General features: G+C 39.5%; 1 protein-coding gene across 1 annotated transcript; it reads left to right on the top strand.

Moving 5' to 3' along the window:
• Nucleotides 1-6650: 6650 nt before the first annotated feature.
• On the top strand, nt 6651-22247 carry LOC131136230 (caveolae-associated protein 2-like). Its single transcript, XM_058082859.2, has 2 exons — nt 6651-7318; nt 19309-22247. The coding sequence occupies exons 1-2, from the start codon at nt 6758-6760 to the stop codon at nt 20146-20148; spliced, it is 1401 nt and encodes a 466-aa protein (XP_057938842.2). The 5' UTR covers nt 6651-6757; the 3' UTR covers nt 20149-22247.
• Nucleotides 22248-22280: the final 33 nt, after the last annotated feature.

Raw genomic sequence — 22280 nt, 5'->3', positions numbered from 1 at the left:
ACAATCAACAAACTGTATCTCACCCTGTGGTGCAGAAAGATTGTCCCTTTAGGTTGAAAATGGATGGCGGTTGGCACTTGAAAACATACAGTATACTCACAAAGGAACAAATAACACGCCAATAAACAACATTCTGACATACAGCGAGTAGAGCTCCACTGGTTAGAAAGAGCTCTATTAGCTTTAAGACCGATAAGATCCAATACACACACTGCACTCGTCGACACAAGGCCAGCGTTTAGTGAGAATTTGTCAAGCATGCTGTTCTGTGAAAAGGGGTCATTTAGAGATCCATCGCCATCTGGTTTGGTCCCAGCATTCCATTTTCCCCCTCTGCGGGGGCCTTTGATTTAGCGACAAAATGGTACAGATACCGCCATCCTTCCCACTGTGGGACCAGACAACCAGCTAGATCCAGTCAAGGAACAATTCCAATTTTAACCATATTTTCAAGAGGAAATCCGTTGATTCACTAAAGCGTGTGCAGCAATATTGCACGTGACTTTCCCTATCTCTGCAGCATAACATATTGAAAGCATTGCAATGGGCATCCAACCATATTTACTGTCTGCACGTCTGCATCTTGAGTGTTAATCCCAATAAACCTGTATGTGCATGACCAGCAAGTTAAATAATTTAGAGCTATGAATTGCATGCATGTACAAGAGTATGTAGTGTAAAGATGTACACAATGGCAACGAGGGTCAAACTAACTCTTAAAAAACACTACATCCTTGTATGTCTTATGAATAATCATCAAAAGCACATTACGTTGGCTTCAAGGTTTCTCAGTGTCCACAAGGGACAGAGGAAACTCAATTATGTGTCTACTAAAAAGCACAATTTAGTTTGGCTCATTAGGGTATACTTTCAAGCAGTAAACCAACAAGATTCTTATTTTTAATCCTGATTGTGAAGACAGAATGCTAACAGATGCTTTTGAATTACAACAGAAATGTAGCTTGCTAGCTTGGTGTTAACGTTTATGTGTTTTATGTACATTTTATGCTTTTTCACATATTTATCAATTCTTGTCAACCTGTAGTGAATTACATTTTTTCTGTGTGGACAAAAACGTCTATTTTTGTAGGCAATTGTTAGTTTTTTTGACAAAAAATCTGTGAATTTGCAGACTGAGGAATTGTGAATGTGCAGAGATTTATTGTATTTCATGATGCAACTTAGTCTGGCCAAATTTATGTCCCTTCATTTTCAAAGAACTCAAGGATAATAGACGTAACTGGGGTGGGCGATTCTAAAAATGTTATACCAAGTAATTACCGACACTGATACTAAGGATCCTGATTATAATCTAAGTGAGGAAAACAAAAACAAGGCATTTATTTGTGAAAATTCAACAATATACAATAATAAACAAAATAATTGATTGTGTATTATGTGCAAAATAATTTTACAAAAAACTCAGCAAAAACTATGATTGACTGGGGGAGGAAATGGAGGCATGAAGGAAAGGAAAGGAGGGGGCTAGTGGGAAGAATGACAGGATGGGAGCATCATCCCTGCCACTTATCTCTGGGGTCAAAGTGTGGAAAGGCAAAGCCCAATATGAAGAGGTCACACATTGATGTTTTTAAAAGCATGCCTTTCAGTGGAGAGCTAAACAGAAGAGGTATCTCACCCTCGATGTTTACGACCAGAGTGTTTGGTTTAGTAACCTGACAGTTCTGAAGGTCATGCAAAGAGCAACCTCAAGAAGAAACATTGGTATGGAAGGTTTCCAAAGGGAATCTGTGACGGCCATGTTACAAAAGGCGAGCAAACTGACCGGCGTGTTTTCAAAGTATCTTTACTGTTGGTCATTGGGGGCAGGTGGGCTGTTTATAGACTTTTTCCTCCGCACATTTTTTATGGGATGGTGATAACTGTTATGTGGAAACTAAGCTGAAATCTTCTTTCGCTTATCCGAGATCGGGTCGCAGGGGCAGCAGCCTAAGCAGGAAAACCCAGACTTGCATTTCCCCAACTACTGCATCCAGCTCCTCTCGGCGGCTCCCGTGACGTTCCTAGACCAGTTGAGACACAGTCTCTCCAATGTGTCCTGGGTCTTCCCTGAGGCCTACCACCAGTCAGACGTGCCCTGAACATCTCCCAAGGAGGCATCCTGCCCAGATGCCGAGACACCGCATCTGGCTCCTCTCAATGTGGTGGAGCATCAGTTCTACTCCCAGCTTCTCCTGGGTGACCTTTTCACCTCATCTCTAAGGGAGAGCCCAGCCACTCCATGGAGAAAACCCATTTCAGCCACTTGTACCGTGATATTGTTCTTTCAGGCGCTACCCAAAGCTCACTTCCCTCACATGTAAAAAATCGGTTTGGTGAGCATCCGTTTTGGTTAGAGGTGGCCCTTCTGTAATGTATTAATGACGCTAAGCAAGGTTCCACCGTATGACTCATATCTGGCAATTTCAGTAGTCTGACCAACTTCCGGTTTATTCTGTGAACTCGCAGCATTTCTTCTTGTTATTGGCATTGTTTGCAGTATTTATCTTTTGCATGTGTTTTATGGTGTTTGTGTCTGTTTTTTTGTTTGTTTGTTTTTTGGACATTGGACGGTTTTGTACACCTGTGAGCTTCCGTAAAAATATAACCCAAACACACGCCAAATAGACTATTACAAATATGCTTGTGGATAAAGGAGCGGACAAGCTGTTAGTGTAGATGCATGTTTTATAGTGTGTGTGAATGTGAATCACATTGATAACATTGTGAAAAAAACACAAAGAAACACCAACTCCCATTGTTACTGCATCATTCTCATGTAAATTTTGCCTCAATAAAACTGTCTGAACCATATCTGCAGTGGCAAATGTAAAAAATAGACTATGATCACTGCCAACATACCGCAACTCATTATGCTCTTTCAAAAAAGTCTACGACAAAAGGAAACAGTCTCATTTTATGGTTGTGATACTTAATATTGATCTTGGCTGGTGTTTATCTTTGGTTGAAAGGGCGGTACATTATGAGACATTCCAATAAAATTGAGACAAGAACTGTATCAACTCTTTAAGCTCATCTTTGAAGTTGCAATTACTTGTGAACTCCAATAAACAGAGTGTTGTTGGTTCTAGTTGTTCCGGATGATTAGGATAAAAGCTCACTTTCCAGCTTTCTAGCTAAATGTTAAAAACACTTCTCAGCATGATTCAGTGCTGTTTCACAGCAAACAGCACATAAATATGCTTTACATTTAAGCTTCTCGGTTATGCAAAAAACACACTGATACATGACTTCTGTTTTGTAATATCACTGAAAAACTTGTTATTGGAAAAAAAGAAACGGTGTGAAGCATTTGTATTGACGGTGACAAAAGGGCCAGGATACCCAGTCTGGGGACAGATGAGCTCATTGTTGAGACAGGGATTTCCACATTTCCATGTCAGAGTGCCCCGTGACACACAGCTCTGAAACGAGATGAGGGAGGAAAGGGGCGCACAGGACGCACAGATACTGGGCTCGAACATGAACAGATAGGCAGCAAAATACAGCAGATGTCTGCTGTATTTTGTCAAGCTTTTTACAAAATAAAACCCCAAACATCTTTTTACTTAAACAATGTCCTCATTGTTTTACACTATAATTTTATCATCACTTAATTATCACAGAAATACACGGCATGTGGAGACAGTGGAGATTGAATCTCCCGACACAAGGTTACCAAAGTGGACGCTCTGCACTCGCTACTTGTTGATGGTTAGTCACTAATTAGCACATTAGCACTAATTAGCACATCTTTGTTTTCCATCATTTAAGAGTCACTACTTTTGAGGGCCACATACTGACAAATGAAAGGTTGCAAGGGCCACTTTGATATTATGTAAATAGTTGTCTCAAAACGCTCAGTTTCAGTAGGCATCGCAAAACTACTCCTTTGTGATGTCACAGAGGAGCTGCTTCCTTGTGGCCATGGCTGTAGGTCAGATACACTCTCTGCTCTCCCCCAAGCTCTGCTTTTGTGTTTACTTTGCTAGCAATAGCTTGTAAAAAGTGTTTCTTTAGGAGTAAGGAGTAAGACAAATTTGTTTACAATTCCTAAAGACGCCACCATCAGGCACAAGTGTTGGGAGTTCCTGATTCCCTACCAGTATGAGAAATGTATTTTAATCTGTCAACGCAATTTGACACTGGACTGTTTTCAGTAGGCAGCTGGACTAGCCGACAAACTTGCTGATGCCTTTCCAATGTTATGGAAGAGTCAGAAGACCAAGTAGTAAGTAACAGTTCATCAGTGTCCTAACTCTGTTTATTCTGTGTTAGTCATGGAACAAAAGTCGTTGTAGTACTATAGAGTGTGCATCCAGGGAGCAGGGTTGGTAAAAGCCTTTTCCACCACAATCAATGACTCTACCCAAGTTTTTAAGCAATGGTAGTCCCGCACAAAACATAACATGTTACCGATGCTGTAGAAAATGCTAAAATGCTAAAGCTATTTACCATTGAGAGATGTCTTGAAGAAACCTCTTTTCTTTATTCTTTATTATTTCTATAAACGTCATTCACTTCTCATTTATCAATGTGTTTGTCTGCTGTGTGATATATGTAACTGAAATGTGACGTCGATAATGTGAAAGCAGGAAAGAGCGTTTTAGCACTTTACTGGAGGGATGAGAACTAATCATTGCTAAAAATAGATAGATAAATAAATGTGAAGAAATAAATGTGGAGTAATGATCCTGCTGATCCGGCTCCGAAAGCAGGGAGCACCAACCACAAGGGAGTTAGAAAAAGACAAAGCGAAACATTTCCTACTGTAGATGGGGATGACAGAACAGCACACCTCGCAATAGCTGTATCGACAGCTGTCACCGTGATATTCTTAGAAGCAAATTGAGAGGATGACAGCTACTATAAAGAGGAGGAAGCTCTCAGCGAATATAGGGAACTCCCCCAGCAGTATTGGCCGACAGCAGCATAACCAAGAGATGAGATGACCCAGAACATGCCTGAACCAGCTAATGTCTAATAGTGTAAGCTTTATCAAAACCATTTATGTTTACCCTTGAATAGAGAGAGGTTGTCTTACCCCCAGGCTGAATCAGAAAGATAGTTCCATCGGAGGAGTGTCTGATAGCTGCAGGCTCTACCTCACTTCTGCTTTTAAAACTTCTTGGCACCACCAGTAAATGTAATCTTCGGAAGCGAAACATTCTGTTTGGTTGATAAGGCACCACAAGCTGATCCCTGGCTGTGTAGTACTTTGTAAGTCAAGAAGAGGATAAAAAATTGATTCTAAGCAAATTGTAAGTAATCCTAGCAAAGTTAGTACAGATAAATATAATATATTCTACTGAGTCTATTTAGAACATGTTGGATGGTCCCAAAGAGTGATGCTATTCTCCCTGAAGAAGTCCTTCATCAAGCAAGCATTGTGAACGAGCACTGTAAAGCATTGTCCTGTAGAAAAACCCAGCTGTTACCACACACATGAGGGTCCGCAGTGAAGATGAATGCCTGCTGCAACATCTGCACGTAACCAGTCGCCATTAGTCGCCGTTTGACAACCCTGTACCACCTGAAGCTCCAGTGTTCCACTAAATGAAAAAGCACCCTGGATCATCATGGCTCTCCTTCACTGTGCCGGGTAGAAAGCATCATAGGTGGGATCTCCTTGTTATGCCAGTAATGTTGGAAGCCATCTGGACCATCAAGGTTACATTTTTTCTCATCAGAGAATAATACTTTTTCACCTTTCCATGTTTGATGCACCCCGGCAAAGTCTAAATGGGCAGTTTTGTGGCATTGAAGGAGACAATTTCTTTGAATTTGTTTTTGAAATCCTTTTCCCGCAGTTATTGTGTTGCAATAATTAAGGCCACCAGTAAGGGCCTTAATTTGAGTCGAGGACCTCCCTGTGTCTTGACCTTAGCTGCTGTACAGCACGTTGGGCAGTTAACTTTTGGTAATGTAAATAAATTTGACCTTGACCTTGATGGACAGCTAATCGGATCTGCCGTCTCAGTGTGGTGTACTTTTTTGGTGGTCTACCACTTAACTTTTATGTTTGTAATGCTCAGGATCGTTCAGAAAATTCTTACTGCATCCAACCTCAGCAGCTATGGCACTTTTTCTGCAACCTAGTTTTGCAAAAATTCCTATTTTATTTCGTTTTGTTTGTTTCTCATGATATTACACGATATATGTGTATATATATATATATATATATATATATATATATATATATATATATATATATATATATATATATATATATGAATATTTCTTCATATACACTACACACTGGCATAAACTTTATGCCACTAAAATGATTTTTTTCCCCTCATAATATTCCAAGTGGAGTGGTGAGCTATAAAACACTCCAATACAATGCAGTGCCAACAACATGGCCACCAGAGAACACAGGCAGCAATCACATATATTTTACAAAGGCAACCAAGCAAGCTTTAAACTGGGGTGGTTGGTCTTACATGACAACACAACACACACCAGAATACACACTCAAGTCCTACCACTCCTCTGTGAGTCGGACAAGGCCTGTTAGGTTACCAGGCAACCAAGCCCCTCCCTTTGGCTTGCGGGGGAGGTGTTTTGAAAGTTCAATGCGTGTTTGTGCTTGTGTGTGCGCATGGAGAGAGAGAGAGAGAGACAGAACGGGGCGTGGGTGCTGAGTCAAGTCAAAGAAGTGTAACCCACAAAGTTCACTCCACAACGACATCATCCGTGCGACACAGGTCACAACATATTAGTGCTTTATTTGTGGCTAAAGCACCTGTGAACCATGGAAGCAGACGCACCTCGTGCCGAGGCATCCCAGCCCGAGCCGGGCAGCGTGTCGGGCAGCACTCACACCATCCCGCAGCAGACAAACGAGAACACGGAGCTCCTCATCCCGAGCTTCAGCCCGCCGTCGGCTCCGTCCTCGCCTACCACGACCAGCACTCTATCGCGACTGGGCTTAAAAAGTCCCACCAGCCCTTCCGCACCCGCCCCTGGCAGCCCCGGGGGTGGCCAGGTGAGCGCCATCACCGTGGTGGCCCTCCTGGATAAGCTGGTCAACATGATGGAGGCGGTGCAGGACAACCAACACCGCATGGAGCAGCGGCAGGCCGACCTGGAAGGCGCCGTGCGGGTCGTGCAGGGGGACGTGAGCCGCCTGTCCAAGACACACATCAGCACCTCCAACAGCGTCAGTAAGCTCCTCGAGCGCTCCCGCAAAATGAGCGGTCACCTGAAGGAGGTGAGGGAGCGCTTGGACAAACAGGCCGTGCAGGTGAAGAAGCTGGAGGCAAACCACAGCCACCTGCTCAAGAGGAACCACTTTAAAGTCCTCATTTTCCAGGTGAGCGTCTGGACACTTCCATAACCACAAACACTGCACTCGCTTGCCACAATGTTAGGTACACCTGCAGCATCTAATGCAAAATCTACAGTATATCTTAATTTAAGTCGTTGTTAGTTTATGCAGGCTTTCATGGACGGCGAATGTATATATTGTGGTTGTGCATATTTGCATTCATATTTGACTGCATTGGCAGGTGTTTGTGTATCGCCCAGGTTGACATGAACGCCACTTAATTTCCTTTTGAGCTGTTGAAACTTGTTGAGCAGGAACAGGATTTCATGCAACTTGTAGGTTCATGCTGATGAATGATGCAGCAAGGTGCATGCAACAGCCTGAAATGTGTGCTATTAGTTTAGACATAAAATATTGTTAAACTCAATGCAATAGGAGTTCAAAGTGGGAGCTCAACAAATGCATGAGTCTCCTCTCTTCCCTGTCTTATGTGTCAGCAGAGGGTATGGGTGTGTCTGGGAATGGAGCGACACGGGATAATGGGTTCTAACAGGATCTGTTTTCACCCCACAGCAAGAACCTGGATAGACTTGACTTTTAGATGGCTTTGCCATTTCAACTGCCATCAAACCTGTGAGAGTAACTGGAGACGGGTGCTGAAGAAGTGATCAACTTTCTCCCCAAAAGAAAAAATATCCTCACAGTATATATTCCGTCTCTCCTTTGTCTCATATATATATATATATATATATATATATTGCAGTATATTACTTATCAACACTGTTCAACCTTTATAAGTATTGACTATCAGGAAAAGAGTACAATTTAAAAAGTTTCTTTATGTCATTGACAGACCCAAAATGATGACGATGGTGTGTGTGTGTGCTAAAAGCCCCTGAATGAGTGCCCATTTTTCATGCATAACAGTATGTGGTTGAGCATGTGCATGCAAGTGTGTGCACGGGAAGTGAAGCGGGATGTGTGTGGAGGGGGTCGATATTGTCGGTATTGTTGACACAGCCTGAGCCACTGAGGGCTCGTAACCATTGGGGTTATCTGGTTTCCCAGGTACTAAGACTCTGTTGTTCAGGTGCAGCAGGTGCCAAGGCCGTAACCTCCTAGTTGCTCTGTTTGCATGCAGGAAAGGCGGCGCCAAGAATCGATTTTATTGGACTCCAGGTCATAAGGGAGTGACAAGTGTTTTACAGACAGTGGACCATACAGTTTGCTTTCAACTCATTGCTTAATTCCACCTTTGCTTTGGGTTTTTATGTTGTTTTACAACATCTGAAAGGCACACATGACCAAGTCTACAATGTTTAGAGAACTTAATCTAGTTATTGCAATGCTCTTGTAATACTTCTACTCAAAAGACAATGTGTAAGGGCTTGGTACAGGGGTGTCCAACGTGAAGCCCCCAACACATTCTAAAAATAAACAATAACAATAAACAAGAAAACTAAAAAAAAACCAACAACAGCAAACATGGGGGAAATCAGTTGGAAATTTAAAATTAAAATCAGTGAGACAAAAAAGTTGTAATATAGGGCAATAACATTGTAATATTAACAGGGCAAATAACATCACTTTAGTAGCATAAAGTTGAAATATTAAAGAAAGATGTTTTTTAAGTTGTAATATTATGAAAAAATTAGGTTGTGGAAAAAGTTACAGTGTTATGAGAATAAAGTCATAAAATTTGGGAATAACATCATCATTATGAGAAGTTTACAAAAAATAAAGTTGAAATAGACAGGCTCCTGCAACTCTAATGAGGATAAGTGGCTTATAACTTCTGAGCATTTTACGAAGTATCAAAGTGGTCCTTGCACCCTTTTTTCAGTATTTGGCCATCAGTGGGAAAAGCCCTGGTTAGGTAGTGTGTGTGTGTGTGTGTGTGTGTGGCATGTGAGCATGCATGTTACTTAATGGCTATTATCCTGATGTTTTGGGTCCGGCGTATGCAGTTACAGAGTTGTAAATGAGACATGCCAAGCCCGAGGGAGCAGAGGGAAGATTTAATTTGGGCGGTAGAAGAACTTGATTCACCTGTCGTTCCTTTCTTTCTCTCTGGCAAGACTTTCGCAATCACCTCATCCAAAGTAACCCTGCAGTCATTGTGTTGACTTTGCATGTCTTTCCCTCCAGTGTGCTTGCAGCTTTGGTTTTTATTGTCTGTTCTACTGGTGGTCTGTTTTTTGGGCACAGTATCTCCTGAAAGTTGTCGTGAAAACACAAGCTGCACACATATGATGCACACCAAGACTGACTGAGGGGCCCTCTCTTGCCGCTCTGCAAAATAGATCTAGAACACTCATCACTCTGTATGTGCCTGCTGAGGTGGAAACACAGAGGGCCTACAGTATGTTCAAAAAGCAACCTGTGTACTGTTGACTGCGGTCGTTCAAAACTGACAATGTCCCACTGCATTGCTGCATTCTTGTTACATAACAAGGACTAATGAGGGCTTAATTACTGCTCCTTTGCCTAGTTTGTTTTTAGGGTGGGGGGGCGGGGGGGGGGGGGTTAAGAGGCACGCACACAACATTCCCCAATGATAATAAATTGCAAGTAACTCTTGTCATGAGGTTATTAGGTATAATTTGTAATATTCGGTCGTTACATGGCTATAGTTTAGAGTATAGAAACAGAGCAACAGAATGAGAAAACCAGTGTTTGGTGTAATTATGTGGATAGATGCCAACCGCAGTGTTTCATTATGAAACCATACTGTTTTCAGATGACCTCGTTTTAATGAGAAAATCAAGCATTCACACTTTGGTAATAATTATTTTCTGTGTACTCAAGCAGGGAAGCTCAAAAACTCATTGACACAGCAGTGCAGATCACAAAACCTTTATGTTATAAACATATTTTTCAAGTTTGATCTCCTTTGAAAAGACTATAATGGATAGTAGAACTAGGTGCATTTGAGTGCCTTGGAAAATGGTAGTGAAAGGAGAAGTAGACAATGAAGACACAAAATGCAGCTGAATTAGCCAGACCGATGTATCAAACTGCAAAGGTCCAAAATTATAATCGGAAAATGAAGTATAACTGATTACATTTTGATCACCTAGAGATGTTCTTCACACGATATTGGTACATTTGGGCCGTTATAAAAACATAAAAAGATTAATGAAGTATTACAAATCCAATCATCAGTCCTCACTTTCAGAGAATACTCAAGTGAACTCACCTTTCTGTTCTTGTCCGGATTTTCTTGTATTCACTTTCATTGATTCCTTATTAGATTATTGGGGCTTAAGTTTAATATGATGTTGACTGGGTTCCTGTGTTTGACCCAGAATGGGTCAGTGTCACATTGGAGCTATGGTAAAACGGTGTCTGGCCACAATCAGACCTTATGGACAGTGTTTTTGTCTTTGCATAGTGTGCGTGTGCCTGAGTGTGTGCCTGTTCATGCTGGCAAAAACCCCCACAACTTCCCATGTCCCACATTATACATATTTCACGTGAGGGACAGTCTGCCTAGAAGCAGACAAAAAGGTGAGGCATTTGGGGACAGAGTATATATATCTGAGAATATAACTGACAACAGCCATGTAGCAGAGCCTACAGTTATATGTGGAGACGACTCGTGAAGGGACCTCTGCCTCCTGCCACCTCCTGCCAACGGTGAGGTGCGGTGCACTGTTTTTGAACCCCTCTCCACTGTAAACTGACAGATGAGTGCATGAAATGAAAGCTGTGTTATGCCATTGTCAAATATGAGAACATTACTGCACACTACAACTATTAACTTCAGATAGCTTTGCTAAAAATAAAACCATGAAACCGGAATCCAAACGCAGAGGTACAGACCGTGGGTTGTACTGCTGCATGGCATATTAAGTGATCAAAATAGAAAAGCTCATCTATACTGTGCATGGCTTGGGAGATAATGTAGCCTGTCTGCAAAGTGGTAACTGCTAACATGCAATGTAATTGTAACTACTTAAGAAGCTGATTGTTGATCCTCAACTGAACTGTAGGTGAAGCCCTGAACATTATTCATTTCACAACAGAATACGATGAAGCCAAATTCATTCCACAGAAGCTGAAAAACATCTATATTTTTAAAGTATATTGTTGGGACATGTTCTCCCATGATCTTACACCGCAGCATCTAATGCATTTTAACAGCAGGCGTTGGTGTTTGAGTAAAAGCTTGAGACACAAATTTCTTTGACACATCACCATCCTTGTGGGCACAATTACAAGCTCTAAGGTGTGTATGGAAGCACACTGAATTCTCCACAAACATGGTTTGTTAAGCCAAGTCAGGCAGTAAAAAGAACCATGTTACAGCACGACTTTAGCAGACAACAACACCTCCAACATCACAAAAGTAATGTCTTATTGAGCAGGAACTTCAATTCATTCATATCTGCAGTTAGTCTGCAGTGTGTTGATGTAGACATTATTCTTACATTATAAAATAATGAAGCCAATTTTTACAGTATATTGCAAAAGAGCACAAGGAAGGGTTCCACCAAAATTTCAGGTGTAATAAAAAAACACTGGAAAAAAATCATTTGTAAACATTTGTAAACTACATCAAATTTTATGTAAATGGTTATGCATTTTGGAAATTTAAACTAATGTTCTGTTAGAAATGTCACAGTTTTGCAAATGTTGTTTGTTGCTAGCAGTGACATGTTTGATGATCTTTGAACACACCTTCTAACTTTATCCCACATTGCAAAAATAGACCACTATACTGTATTTTTACCCTTTTTCTTTCACCTCATATTTGGTCCCAAATGCTGTGAACATTTGTTTGTTGGATTTGTGAATTAACCGATATATGATCTTTCTGCAAAACAAACTCCTGGCTCAACCTGGTGGAAGGTGTCTCTGCAATTATTGAATGCTTTTAATGTTATGTTGTTGCTGTCTAAGTTTTAGACAGTACCTGACCTATGATAAATTAGATTGCAATAATGTACACATTGCTAGTATTTACATCAATTCTCGTCTTCAGCTACAGTGAAAAAATATCCGTGTTTGTGTGGACATAACCGGAGTCAGCACTCTCACAAACTAACATTCACACATTGCAAAGAAGGAGAAACATCCTCTGCAACCAAACTCTTGTGTGCTATTAAAATTAAGTTGTTGAAGCGTTTTCTTTTGGTGTTTATTGAAATGCTATGTGTTTATAGCTGACCAATCGTGATTAATATGCTGTGAAAGGTTTTTTCTTAATATGATGATCTATCATACTTTTAGTACAAAAGTTAACATACAAACAAAGCTATGTGCTTTTGCATTACTCATTGTCACAAGACAAACTGAAGGACAAACAGGTATGTGTTCTCAGCCTCGCCCTGTAGCTCTCTTTCATGAGTCAAAGCTAAGAAAAGGTTTTAAAATTCTGTAGCAAACACAGTAGATGCTCTTAAATCCACTATGCACAGGCAATTCCGTCACAATTGACAGTGCATTGCAGCAGAAGGCAAGCAAATATTGAATACCAACAGTTACATAAATCCTTTGAGTAAGTTCTCATTCAGGGCTAACCATATATTTAGGCCTAGCTGCGGTTCACTGCGTCTGTTTGCAAGAATCATAAAATCAGATTTATTCCTGCATGTTTGAGCAGGTCAAAGATGTGTTGAGGAAAAATCCCTCCACCAGAAGATGAATATCATAAGATGACAATACAATACAGCTGGAAACATCTTACAGTGTGTAATTAATTATGGAATAACGAAAATTAACATGAGAACACTGATGAACCATAAAAATCCATCCATTCATTTTCTATGACCCTTATCCTGACTAGGGTCACGGGTATGCTGGAGCCCATCCCAATTGACTTCGGAAGTCAGGCGGGGTACACCCTGGACTGGTTGTAGGCCAATCACAGGGCAAATATACAAACAACCATTCACACATTTCCTGTTGTTTTTTTTCCAAATATTTTAACTTTCCTCTCAAATGATGTTCACAAATTTTCTGCCATAGTGTTATGAATTTATTTTGACTTTATTACCATAATATTATAACCGTTCCCAAAAATAATACAGCTTCATTTACTCCGGGGTTTGAATCGCCGCTTGGGGATCTCTGTGTGGAGTTTGCAGGTTCTCCCCGTGCATGGATGGGATTTTTTCCTCCCGCATTTTTAAAACATGTCAGGTTAATTCATGACGCCAAATTGTCCACAGGTATGAATGTGAGTGTGAATGGTTGTTTGTCTGGGACAGCTGGGATAGGCTCCAGCATACCCCCACGACCCTAGTGAGGATAAGCGCTATAGAAAATGGATGGAACTTTATCTTGTTTGTTTTTAATCATATTTGTTTTATTAATATTTCAACTTTGCTTTAAAAATATTATTTTTTGTGTATTATGTATATATTGTCATAAAGTTTCAACTTTTTTCTCATCATAATACACCTTTTTTTCTTGTAATAGTTTGACTTTATACTTAACAGTTATTTTTTGTAACATAACTTTTTTGCAACCTAATTTTCTGATAAACTACAACTTTATTTTGTTATATTTTTGACATTCTATTTTTGAATGTATTCTTGTTCTTGTATTATTGTTGTAAATGTATGACTTTATCTTTCTTCTATTTTTATTTTATTATTGTAAAATTAATGCAGATTTTTTCATTTTTGCTGTTTTATAAATATATTGTATGTATTTTTTTTTTTTAGTTTTTTGTTAAATTTGCTGCTTGGCTGAATTTTGGATACCCCTGGTATAGACATATATTTTCACTCCTAAAACAAATGTACAAGTATTTCATCTCTCTTGAGAACTGCCAAGGCAGCATACTGTACATATTTTCCATTGCATGTTAAGCCTGTTAATAAGGTCATGACAGAAAAGTTGGCTTGCAGTATTGTCACTGATTGTTGTGTAGCGTAGTATGCTTCCCTTGGTTCTCTTTGTTCAGAATATTTTTTATTGTTTAATTGCTTCCAAACTGGGAGTTTTGTTACGATAGATATACGTATAGTATCTGATGCTGTGTGCAGATTAGGCAGAAAGATATCATTTTACTTGCATACACGTACTGCCTGGTGACAACTTGTAGTGGGATTATTCTAAAGTGTGATCTTTACCAAACAATAGCTTTGGTGTACAGTGCATTGTTTAGGATTGTATATACGTTATCTGTTAAAGCTGGTCAAAAGAAAGGATGATGAACAAAGATAATACATGTTGCCAATATTGGCATTAAAATTAGATATCAGATCATATCTGTATTTTTTTTTTCTGCCAATATTGATATCGACGCGCAAGTGACTTTCCACGATGTGCCACAGACAATAAATCTTGCTAGCCTGAAAATCTGAAGTCTCACCTTCAGATTTTAAATATGGAATTTTCATTTGGACTGGTTAAGCACTGGTTATGCAAAAGGGGAGTAAGACATCTTCCTTCAATGCTTCTAATCTAATATCACACCTTGGGAAGACTCACTCTGAGTCACATGTCTCGTTATGCAGCAGAATAATCATAGGACGTGAACTGAAAAAAAGTTTCATGCAGCTTTCCAAATAGTATTGTTGCTGTTGATGGTAGGGAGGAAGGTATGTTATAATAATTGACTACTAATCATGATTTTTTTAATGACTATCAGGGCTCGACAATAACGATGTACCGATGGCTCGGGACAAGTTAAAACAAAATTCGGGCAAGTAAATCCAATCATTAATATTCCCGTCGGGCAAGTGCACTTTGGCATGCCATACTGCCAAGAATTTTTTTAAAGCGGTTCTTGTTGGATGTTGGTACAACACGGACTGTGTAATTCCGGTGGTAATTTGCAAACCAATCCTTGCAAATCTTGAAATGGACCAATCAGAATTGTTTATTTAGACCGCGGTCCGTAACCCACAATCCGCGTTTTACCCGCACCCGTTCTTGTTCGCAATCAACCAATCAGCGATTGTTTGACTAGGAAAAAAATCTATCATGGCGTCCCTGCCAACATCGTCTAATTCTTCAACAACTTCTGAAGGAAAACAGCAAAAAGTGATGAACCAGGGCCTCCTAAACAAGTATTTTATTAGCGGCAGCAAATCAAATGATGGCACAGGTGAGTGAATCACATTGCTGTGACAATTTGAAGTGGTCACAATGAAACACCACCGATTAGATCCAATACCAAGTGCTGATTTTGCACAAGCTACAAAATCTAGCGGTTCAATTTCTCTGTGTATTTTTCTCACCTTTGCTTCACAAAAAAAATGTTTGACCATTGAGCATTTTTTTCTAGATTAAAAACACTTTACTAGTACACAAATGTGTCAAATGTGTCATTGTGGTGCACAACTTATAAATATCACTGCTTACTACGACTACGATGTGTAAGGTAGCATGGCTTGCCATGTTAACATACATCTCCACAATTTTTCAGACATTCTTCCAAATACAATGCATCAGTACTATTATCTGATGAATTATCCGCATATATTGATATATGATATCATTATGGCAGTCTTTTCATTTTACATGGGGCAAGTTCGGGAAAGTAGTTCTCACCTTAAGGATTCCCCATGGGCAAGACATTTTTGTTTTTAACATAGAGCCCTGACTATTTTGTTGACACAAAATACAACTTGGTACAACTTGTATTGCATATTGGAGTATTTGTGAAATGCACTCAGTGACATCACAGTAAAGGAAGGAGACAATTTTTTCATATAATTCTCAATTTTATGACATAATAATGCCAGTACCTCATATCTGGACTGGTCGAAAATATTGTCAGGTGCATGACATGTGATTAAATTAAGGATTGAATCAGGTATCTTTTGCTACGATTGCTTTCAACTGAAGTCATGGTCACATCTTGACATTGTTGACAGTCTTCATTCCAGCGGTGTGTTGTTTATTGTGCTTTGTAAGCTTGTGAAGCCTATACTGTAGGTATGTGACAATGAGGATATGGAAGAGGTGTAGATGGAAAAGATGCCTTCACTTGATATGTAAATATTTTCGGTAAAGACGAGGTAGAAATCAGAAGGGCCATTTTTGCTATTTTAAAAAAATGTTGCAATATGAGATAGTGCTTGTTCTGTAATTGTTCTGTAACCTAGGCTAAGAATATGCATTTCCTGGAGAGTTGATCATGTTTCAGAGGATATTCCCATGGAAAAATGTGCAATTCAATTTCCTTTCCTCCCTTTCCTCCTTCCTTCCGACTGTCCACTGATACATGAGGGTGTGATTTGGGTTGACACTGAAACCAACTTCCTGGAATTTAAACATGCAAAACAGTAGAGTGATATGATATGAGTGTGTGTGTGTGTGTGCGTGTGCGCACCAATCGGTGAGTATGCTGATATGAGAATTTGGGGGGCTGGTGGAGAACAATGAACTCTTTTAATAACAAATAGGAACAATTTGAACATGATTTTTTTTTCCATTGGTAATCAACACCTTTGAAGATCAAATGCAACAATTTGCTTGTATTGTTAGAGACTATCAGCACTTCAGGTAACTCGCTATATTCAACCATGCAACAGCATGATTTATTATCAATATATTTTAGAAAAACCTTGATAGAGTGAAGCCTTGGAATTCAAAGTGCAAGGTGGTGAGGGAAGACCGCAATACAGTACAAAAGTATCATAATAAACTGATTATTACCTGCATTTTATCAGTGAAAAATAAGTGTTAACAACTGCTTCCATCTGACAATTCTTGGTTGTGGGGATATATTATTAATATGGGGGTTTATATGAATCCTTTATCAGTTAATTCGGTGTATATGTAATTTACCACAGGCACCTTGCTTACTATGTTAGTATGCGTTAACTGTGGAAAACAGCTTATGACTTAATAAAACATCTTTTTTTGACAAACCGAGACACACATGCACCATAGCTGTCAACATTTGCCAGAAAATAACGGAAATTCTGGTCTTTCCACCTGAGATCCTATCCTGTTGCACACTCACACTCATTGACCGTATACAAATAGAGTGAATCCTTCCTCATGTGGCATGAAGAGGCACTTTGAGGCGCAAAGTAACAAGCGCTCATCATCTCAGTTCTTTCAGTCCCGTCCTGCCCCTCCCTGATCTCTTTGGTTTGAATAGAGCGAGAGATTAAGAGAAGGCTTACATAAGCGCTGGCTCGCATTGCTTTACTTGTTATTCATGAAAATGGCACTTCAACAGCGGAAGACTTGCAGAGCATTATAAAACAATGAACATGTTGTCACATGAAATTATCATTTCTTGCTTGGTTTCTTTACAAATTTATCGACATACTTCTGTTTTCTTTGGTCATGATTAAGCCAACACACATACAGTCATTCTCAGTGGCTAATGAGTATTTGTTTAGAGAGGCAATTAATTACTGGACTTCCTCAGTCCTAGACGAGCACAATGAGGAAGTGTGTGGGTGCGTGTGTATATGTGTGTGTGAGTGTGTATGAGTGAAAAGATGTGGGTGTGAATGTTCTCATTTTAGAAATGGTTATTGGTGCCAAACAACCTGTGGCCATTCATGCAATATTTTAATTATAGTCCATGCCTCTTATCCTTACTAGGGTTGTGGAGATATTTTTATAATATCCTTGTAATTCAAGCAAACAGCTATTTTAAACAATGCTTTTTTGCAGACAGTTTCCCAGCTCATATCACCGTTTATTGTTAAGGCAAGCCAAATAATCTCATCATGACTCGTCAAGTTCAGGCAGGAGTGAAACCCTTTTTGAAAAGTGCAATGTGGGTATGCCGAGAGGTTTTTTAAAACAGTCTTTGTGGTATTATTGATATGATTTTTTTTCTCTTTACATAACACTTCTTTGCTTGTTTTTCCTTTTAATTTTCTTTGAGTAATATGTCTTTATTGTCATAACAGTTTTACTTTATTGTCCTTGACCCAACCTAATTTTCCTAAAATTTCAACTTATTTTTTTGTTTGCATCTCATCATATTAAAAAAATATTATTAAAAAATACATGTTTTAGTTTTTAATATTTAAAATTATGACTTAATCGCTAGTTTTGGTTTTTTTTTCTTGTTTCATTGTATTTTTTAGAATGGACAAATATAAAATACAAATACAAAATAGATTAAGGGCCACACTTTGGACACCGCTCAAAATACATTTTAATCAAACAGTGAGTGGTTTGTGAGTGGTTTGATCCACAGCACACCATGTTTCCAAGGTGTGAAGCAGGTGTTGTTGTCGTCTGTGAGCTACTTGTTTTGCACTACAGCACTGAGTCTCAAACAGTGTGAGATCAGACCCTCTTTCATTAAATTGTTCCAAAAAAGATAGTTGACTACAGATAATGTATATTTGTTCATTTACAATATCTAGTATGTGACGTATAGTCAGAGGAAGAACTGTCAAACGCTCTTCCACCAGCTCCCGGAAGGTACATATACAGTACATAATTAACCACCTGTTGCCGTTCATACATTTTGATTGGGTGGTGTGCTGTGAGATTTTTCTAATGTAAAATAAGGGGCCTTGGCTCAGTAAAGATTGGGGAAGACTGCACTAGAAGAATGCCTAAAGTGTTTTCATGTGAAAAATCTGAAGGAAAAACATTCTAATCTGTTGAAAAGTGAAGCTTCATCAGACAAACAAATATAGAATGTGCAAGAACCATAAGTCTTCCAGATAATCTGGTCCACCCGGTCTTTGAGCATGTGCTAATAACACCCATGGACAGTTCCACAAAACCCTTTGGCATCCTGTCACTTTAAGCACTCTTAAAATGTCTTACAGACTGCCGTACATTCTTCCTTGCAGGAACAACAAAAATATTCAAGTTCATAATGATCTCAAATATTTAAAAATGGTTGTCCATGCTAATTGACCGTGCCATTCCGTCAGTAAGTGTGTTTGGAAAAATCTTCTGTTGCCATTGGAAAAGTTGAACATGGAGAAGATGGAAAGAATGAAAGTCATAATCACGGCTCATCATGGTTCATTTTTGTGGACACCATAATTTTGTTTTAAAGTAAGGAATACTTCGCCAAGGGTTTGTACATATGTCTTATGTAAGGTTTGCCTTATCTTTTTTTGTCTGTTTCTTAACAGGAGGACAATGAGATCCCTTCCAGTGTGTTTGTCAATGATTCTCTCAAGACCCCACAACCGAGCCAGTATGATGCAGAGTCCACTGTGCCGAATATGTCAGTTGCCAGTTCTGTTGACGGCATCCATACGCAGGAGGAAGGTCTCCAGACCATCAGCCTTTCCTCTGATGACGATGATGAGCTCTCAGCACACAGAGCTGAGGGACACATGATGGAACCTGGTACTTCCCAAACGTTTGAGAGAAGGTCTGACAAGTTCAAGCGCTCTAGTCTGAAAAAGGTTGATAGTATCAAGAAGAGCATTGAGAAAAAGATGGCCCAGATCACCACCAAGATTGTCCCCCCAGAAAAACGGGAAAAAATCATGAAGAGCCTCAGTCCTACCCACCCTAAGAGCCCTTCTATCAAAAGCTCCTCATTTAAGGTGTCTCCCATGACATTCAATGTGAAGAAAGTCAGAGATGGGGAAGTTTCATCCCAAGACCTTGCCTCAGGGGGAGGAGCACACGTGGAGATTCCGCCACTAGAATGCTCAGATAGAGATATCCCTTTGGCTGCGGTGCACACCCAGGAAGGTGCTGGGGAAAAAAGCGGAGAAATGCTGATTCAGTCCACCTCAGACGACTTAAAAGCAGAGCTGTCCATCAATGGAGAACCAGCAAGCTTCCAGTGCGAATTAAATGGTGATCGCTCTGCTGGTCTCGCGGTCCCAGAACGTGATGACGACGTTGGTGAGGAGGAAGAAGAGGACGGAGAAGATGAGAACCACAAAACCGAAGTGAAGACCGCAACCAATGTGCAGACTCCGACGGAAACGGTTGCTTTGGAGCAAGCATCTTAGTTGTTTAGGATTGACCATCCCTGTTGTTCTATCCAGGAAGCACATAAATTAGTTACATATTCTCATGAACACACACATTGATACACAGTAGAAAACAATCCTTACATCCTGAGTTTCCCAATGGTTGTGCGACATTACTGCTTTTGACAATGACCGACGTTGTCGAAAAAGAACATGGCAAGGACTGCAGTAACTTAGACATCATAAAACCACTGCTCACAACTTCAAACACAGCATCTCCAGGGCACTGGTCTAACTATCTCCCTCTTGCTGAGCTCCTCTGCCTTGCTTATTGGAAATGAAAAACAGCCTCTTTGTTCTTGTTCTTTTTTTTTCTTCATTGTGAAAACTAGTAAATCTCTGGCAACAACACTTGTACCCGCACAGCCTGTTGAGGTGGTATGTTGCCAGGATGTGCAAGAGCAGGAATGGAGAGTTTGGGTAGGTTTTAAACTTGTTTTATTGTGAACTAGAAATGTTTTGTTTTTCAAAATTAACCAATGACTATGATTTCTATCTTTTACTGTCAGCTAAAACATGGGTGTCCAAACCTTTGCCCCCAATGGCCACATACAGAAAAAAAAATGCTAGGGAGTTCACTTTGATGCATGTTGTGCATTAAGGAGGCTTAAACACATCCTTTGTGTTAATATACGTATGTGCTAAACTGAACAAAAAATCAACGCCGTATCTTTTATGCTGTCAGTCACAAATTAGTGGTGTTGGTGGTGAGCTGTTGGAAGGTGGTGGTATATAAATAAAGATCAGGTTCTCAATAGTATTTGAAATGGGGTCAGTGAAACAAATTGAGAAACCACTGGTGTCATTTAAGATTTTTCTCATTATTATTAATTATTTTACTGTCATCATCACCGTGAATAACAACGAAATGTTATTAGAGCCAATACACAGCATAGTATAAACATAACACAAAGCATGAAGTGGTTCAAACCCATTCCATTAAAAAAGACATACAATGATGCACACAGTATGTTCATTTGCAAAATGACCTGTCAATGCAGGGCAAATTCTTAGTGTTTTTCAGTATACAAAACTGCTTTGGGATGGTGTACTTTATGTGATGGATCGTAGATCTATGCATTTTTTTCTTCTAGGTGGTTGCGAGACATTGGAATCAAATGTTTAGTGATATTTGTGCATCTTCACATTTATCTTACCTTTTACCATCGCTTGTGCTGCCTGTGACATGGACATGAACACTCATCATCTGCCTACAAGATGGTATTAATAATTGCACTCCTGAAGGAATACATTCCAGTCATTTTGTGGATAATAAGTAAAACGCCTCCTTTTGTTAAAGCTACAATACACCACTGATTGCCAATATATTATACAGGCGATGTTTCTCAGGATGCACAGGAGTGAAATTTACATGTAGGGGTTAAACATACATGCAAGCAGAAATGCAGAACCAGGCTACCTTCATTTAAGCATGATGATGGCTTACATGCATATTTGTAAACGTGTCAATCACTGACACCTTAAGAAATGTGCTGAACAGGTTGCTCATGTCCAGTGGTATAGGCTCCAGCGCCGCACGACCCTGAAGATGATAAGCATTAGGAAACAGATTGACAGACTTTTAAGTGTATGTGAAAAGATTGTTCGATGCATTTTATCTTTTTTTATTACAGTAATGTAATTCGTACTACTGATGAATTGTCTCTATTTTCTGCTATGTGTGATGCACATTAGTGTTTTCAATCTTACTGGAATTAAAACATTTTCTGCTTATCTTTTCTGCTTATCTTTTAAAATGTACATACAGTAACTTTCTGTTTGAAATAAAAATGTATAGTTGTATGTGAATGTATGCCTGTTATTTGTCTGGAAATATATCGCAGTTATTTTCTCATTCCATGAGAAAGAAAGCATGACATGAAATGGTTTTGATATGCTTGCTGGACAATAGTTTGGTGATTCAGAGACTAGGAAACCACTTCAGCCAAAGATGTTTCCTTGACACCAGCAGGTTCCTTGCCACTTGAGTGTTAACGCTTGCTGACATTTGTTTGCTAATATCTTGTAAGCTTGCAAGAATTTCCTTTCAAACTTTCATGAATAAAGAATAAAATGTGCAGCTGTTGTTTTGCACCTTTATTTGCACTCTT

This window comes from Doryrhamphus excisus, linkage group LG12, assembly GCF_037039965.1.
Source record: "Doryrhamphus excisus strain RoL-2023G ecotype Guam linkage group LG12, RoL_Dexc_Guam_v1.1, whole genome shotgun sequence".
NCBI lineage: Eukaryota > Metazoa > Chordata > Actinopteri > Syngnathiformes > Syngnathidae > Doryrhamphus > Doryrhamphus excisus.
Note: the sequence above shows the minus strand (reverse complement) of the source record. Positions and strands in the feature narration are given on the sequence as shown.

Bases quoted from the DNA above. Each gene is read 5' to 3' on its own strand.
- LOC131136230 (XM_058082859.2), top strand. From the start codon at position 6,758: ATGGAAGCAGACGCACCTCGTGCCGAGGCATCCCAGCCCGAGCCGGGC. The intron at 7,319-19,308 runs GTGAGCGTCTGG...GTTTCTTAACAG, and splicing joins TTAAAGTCCTCATTTTCCAG to GAGGACAATGAGATCCCTTC.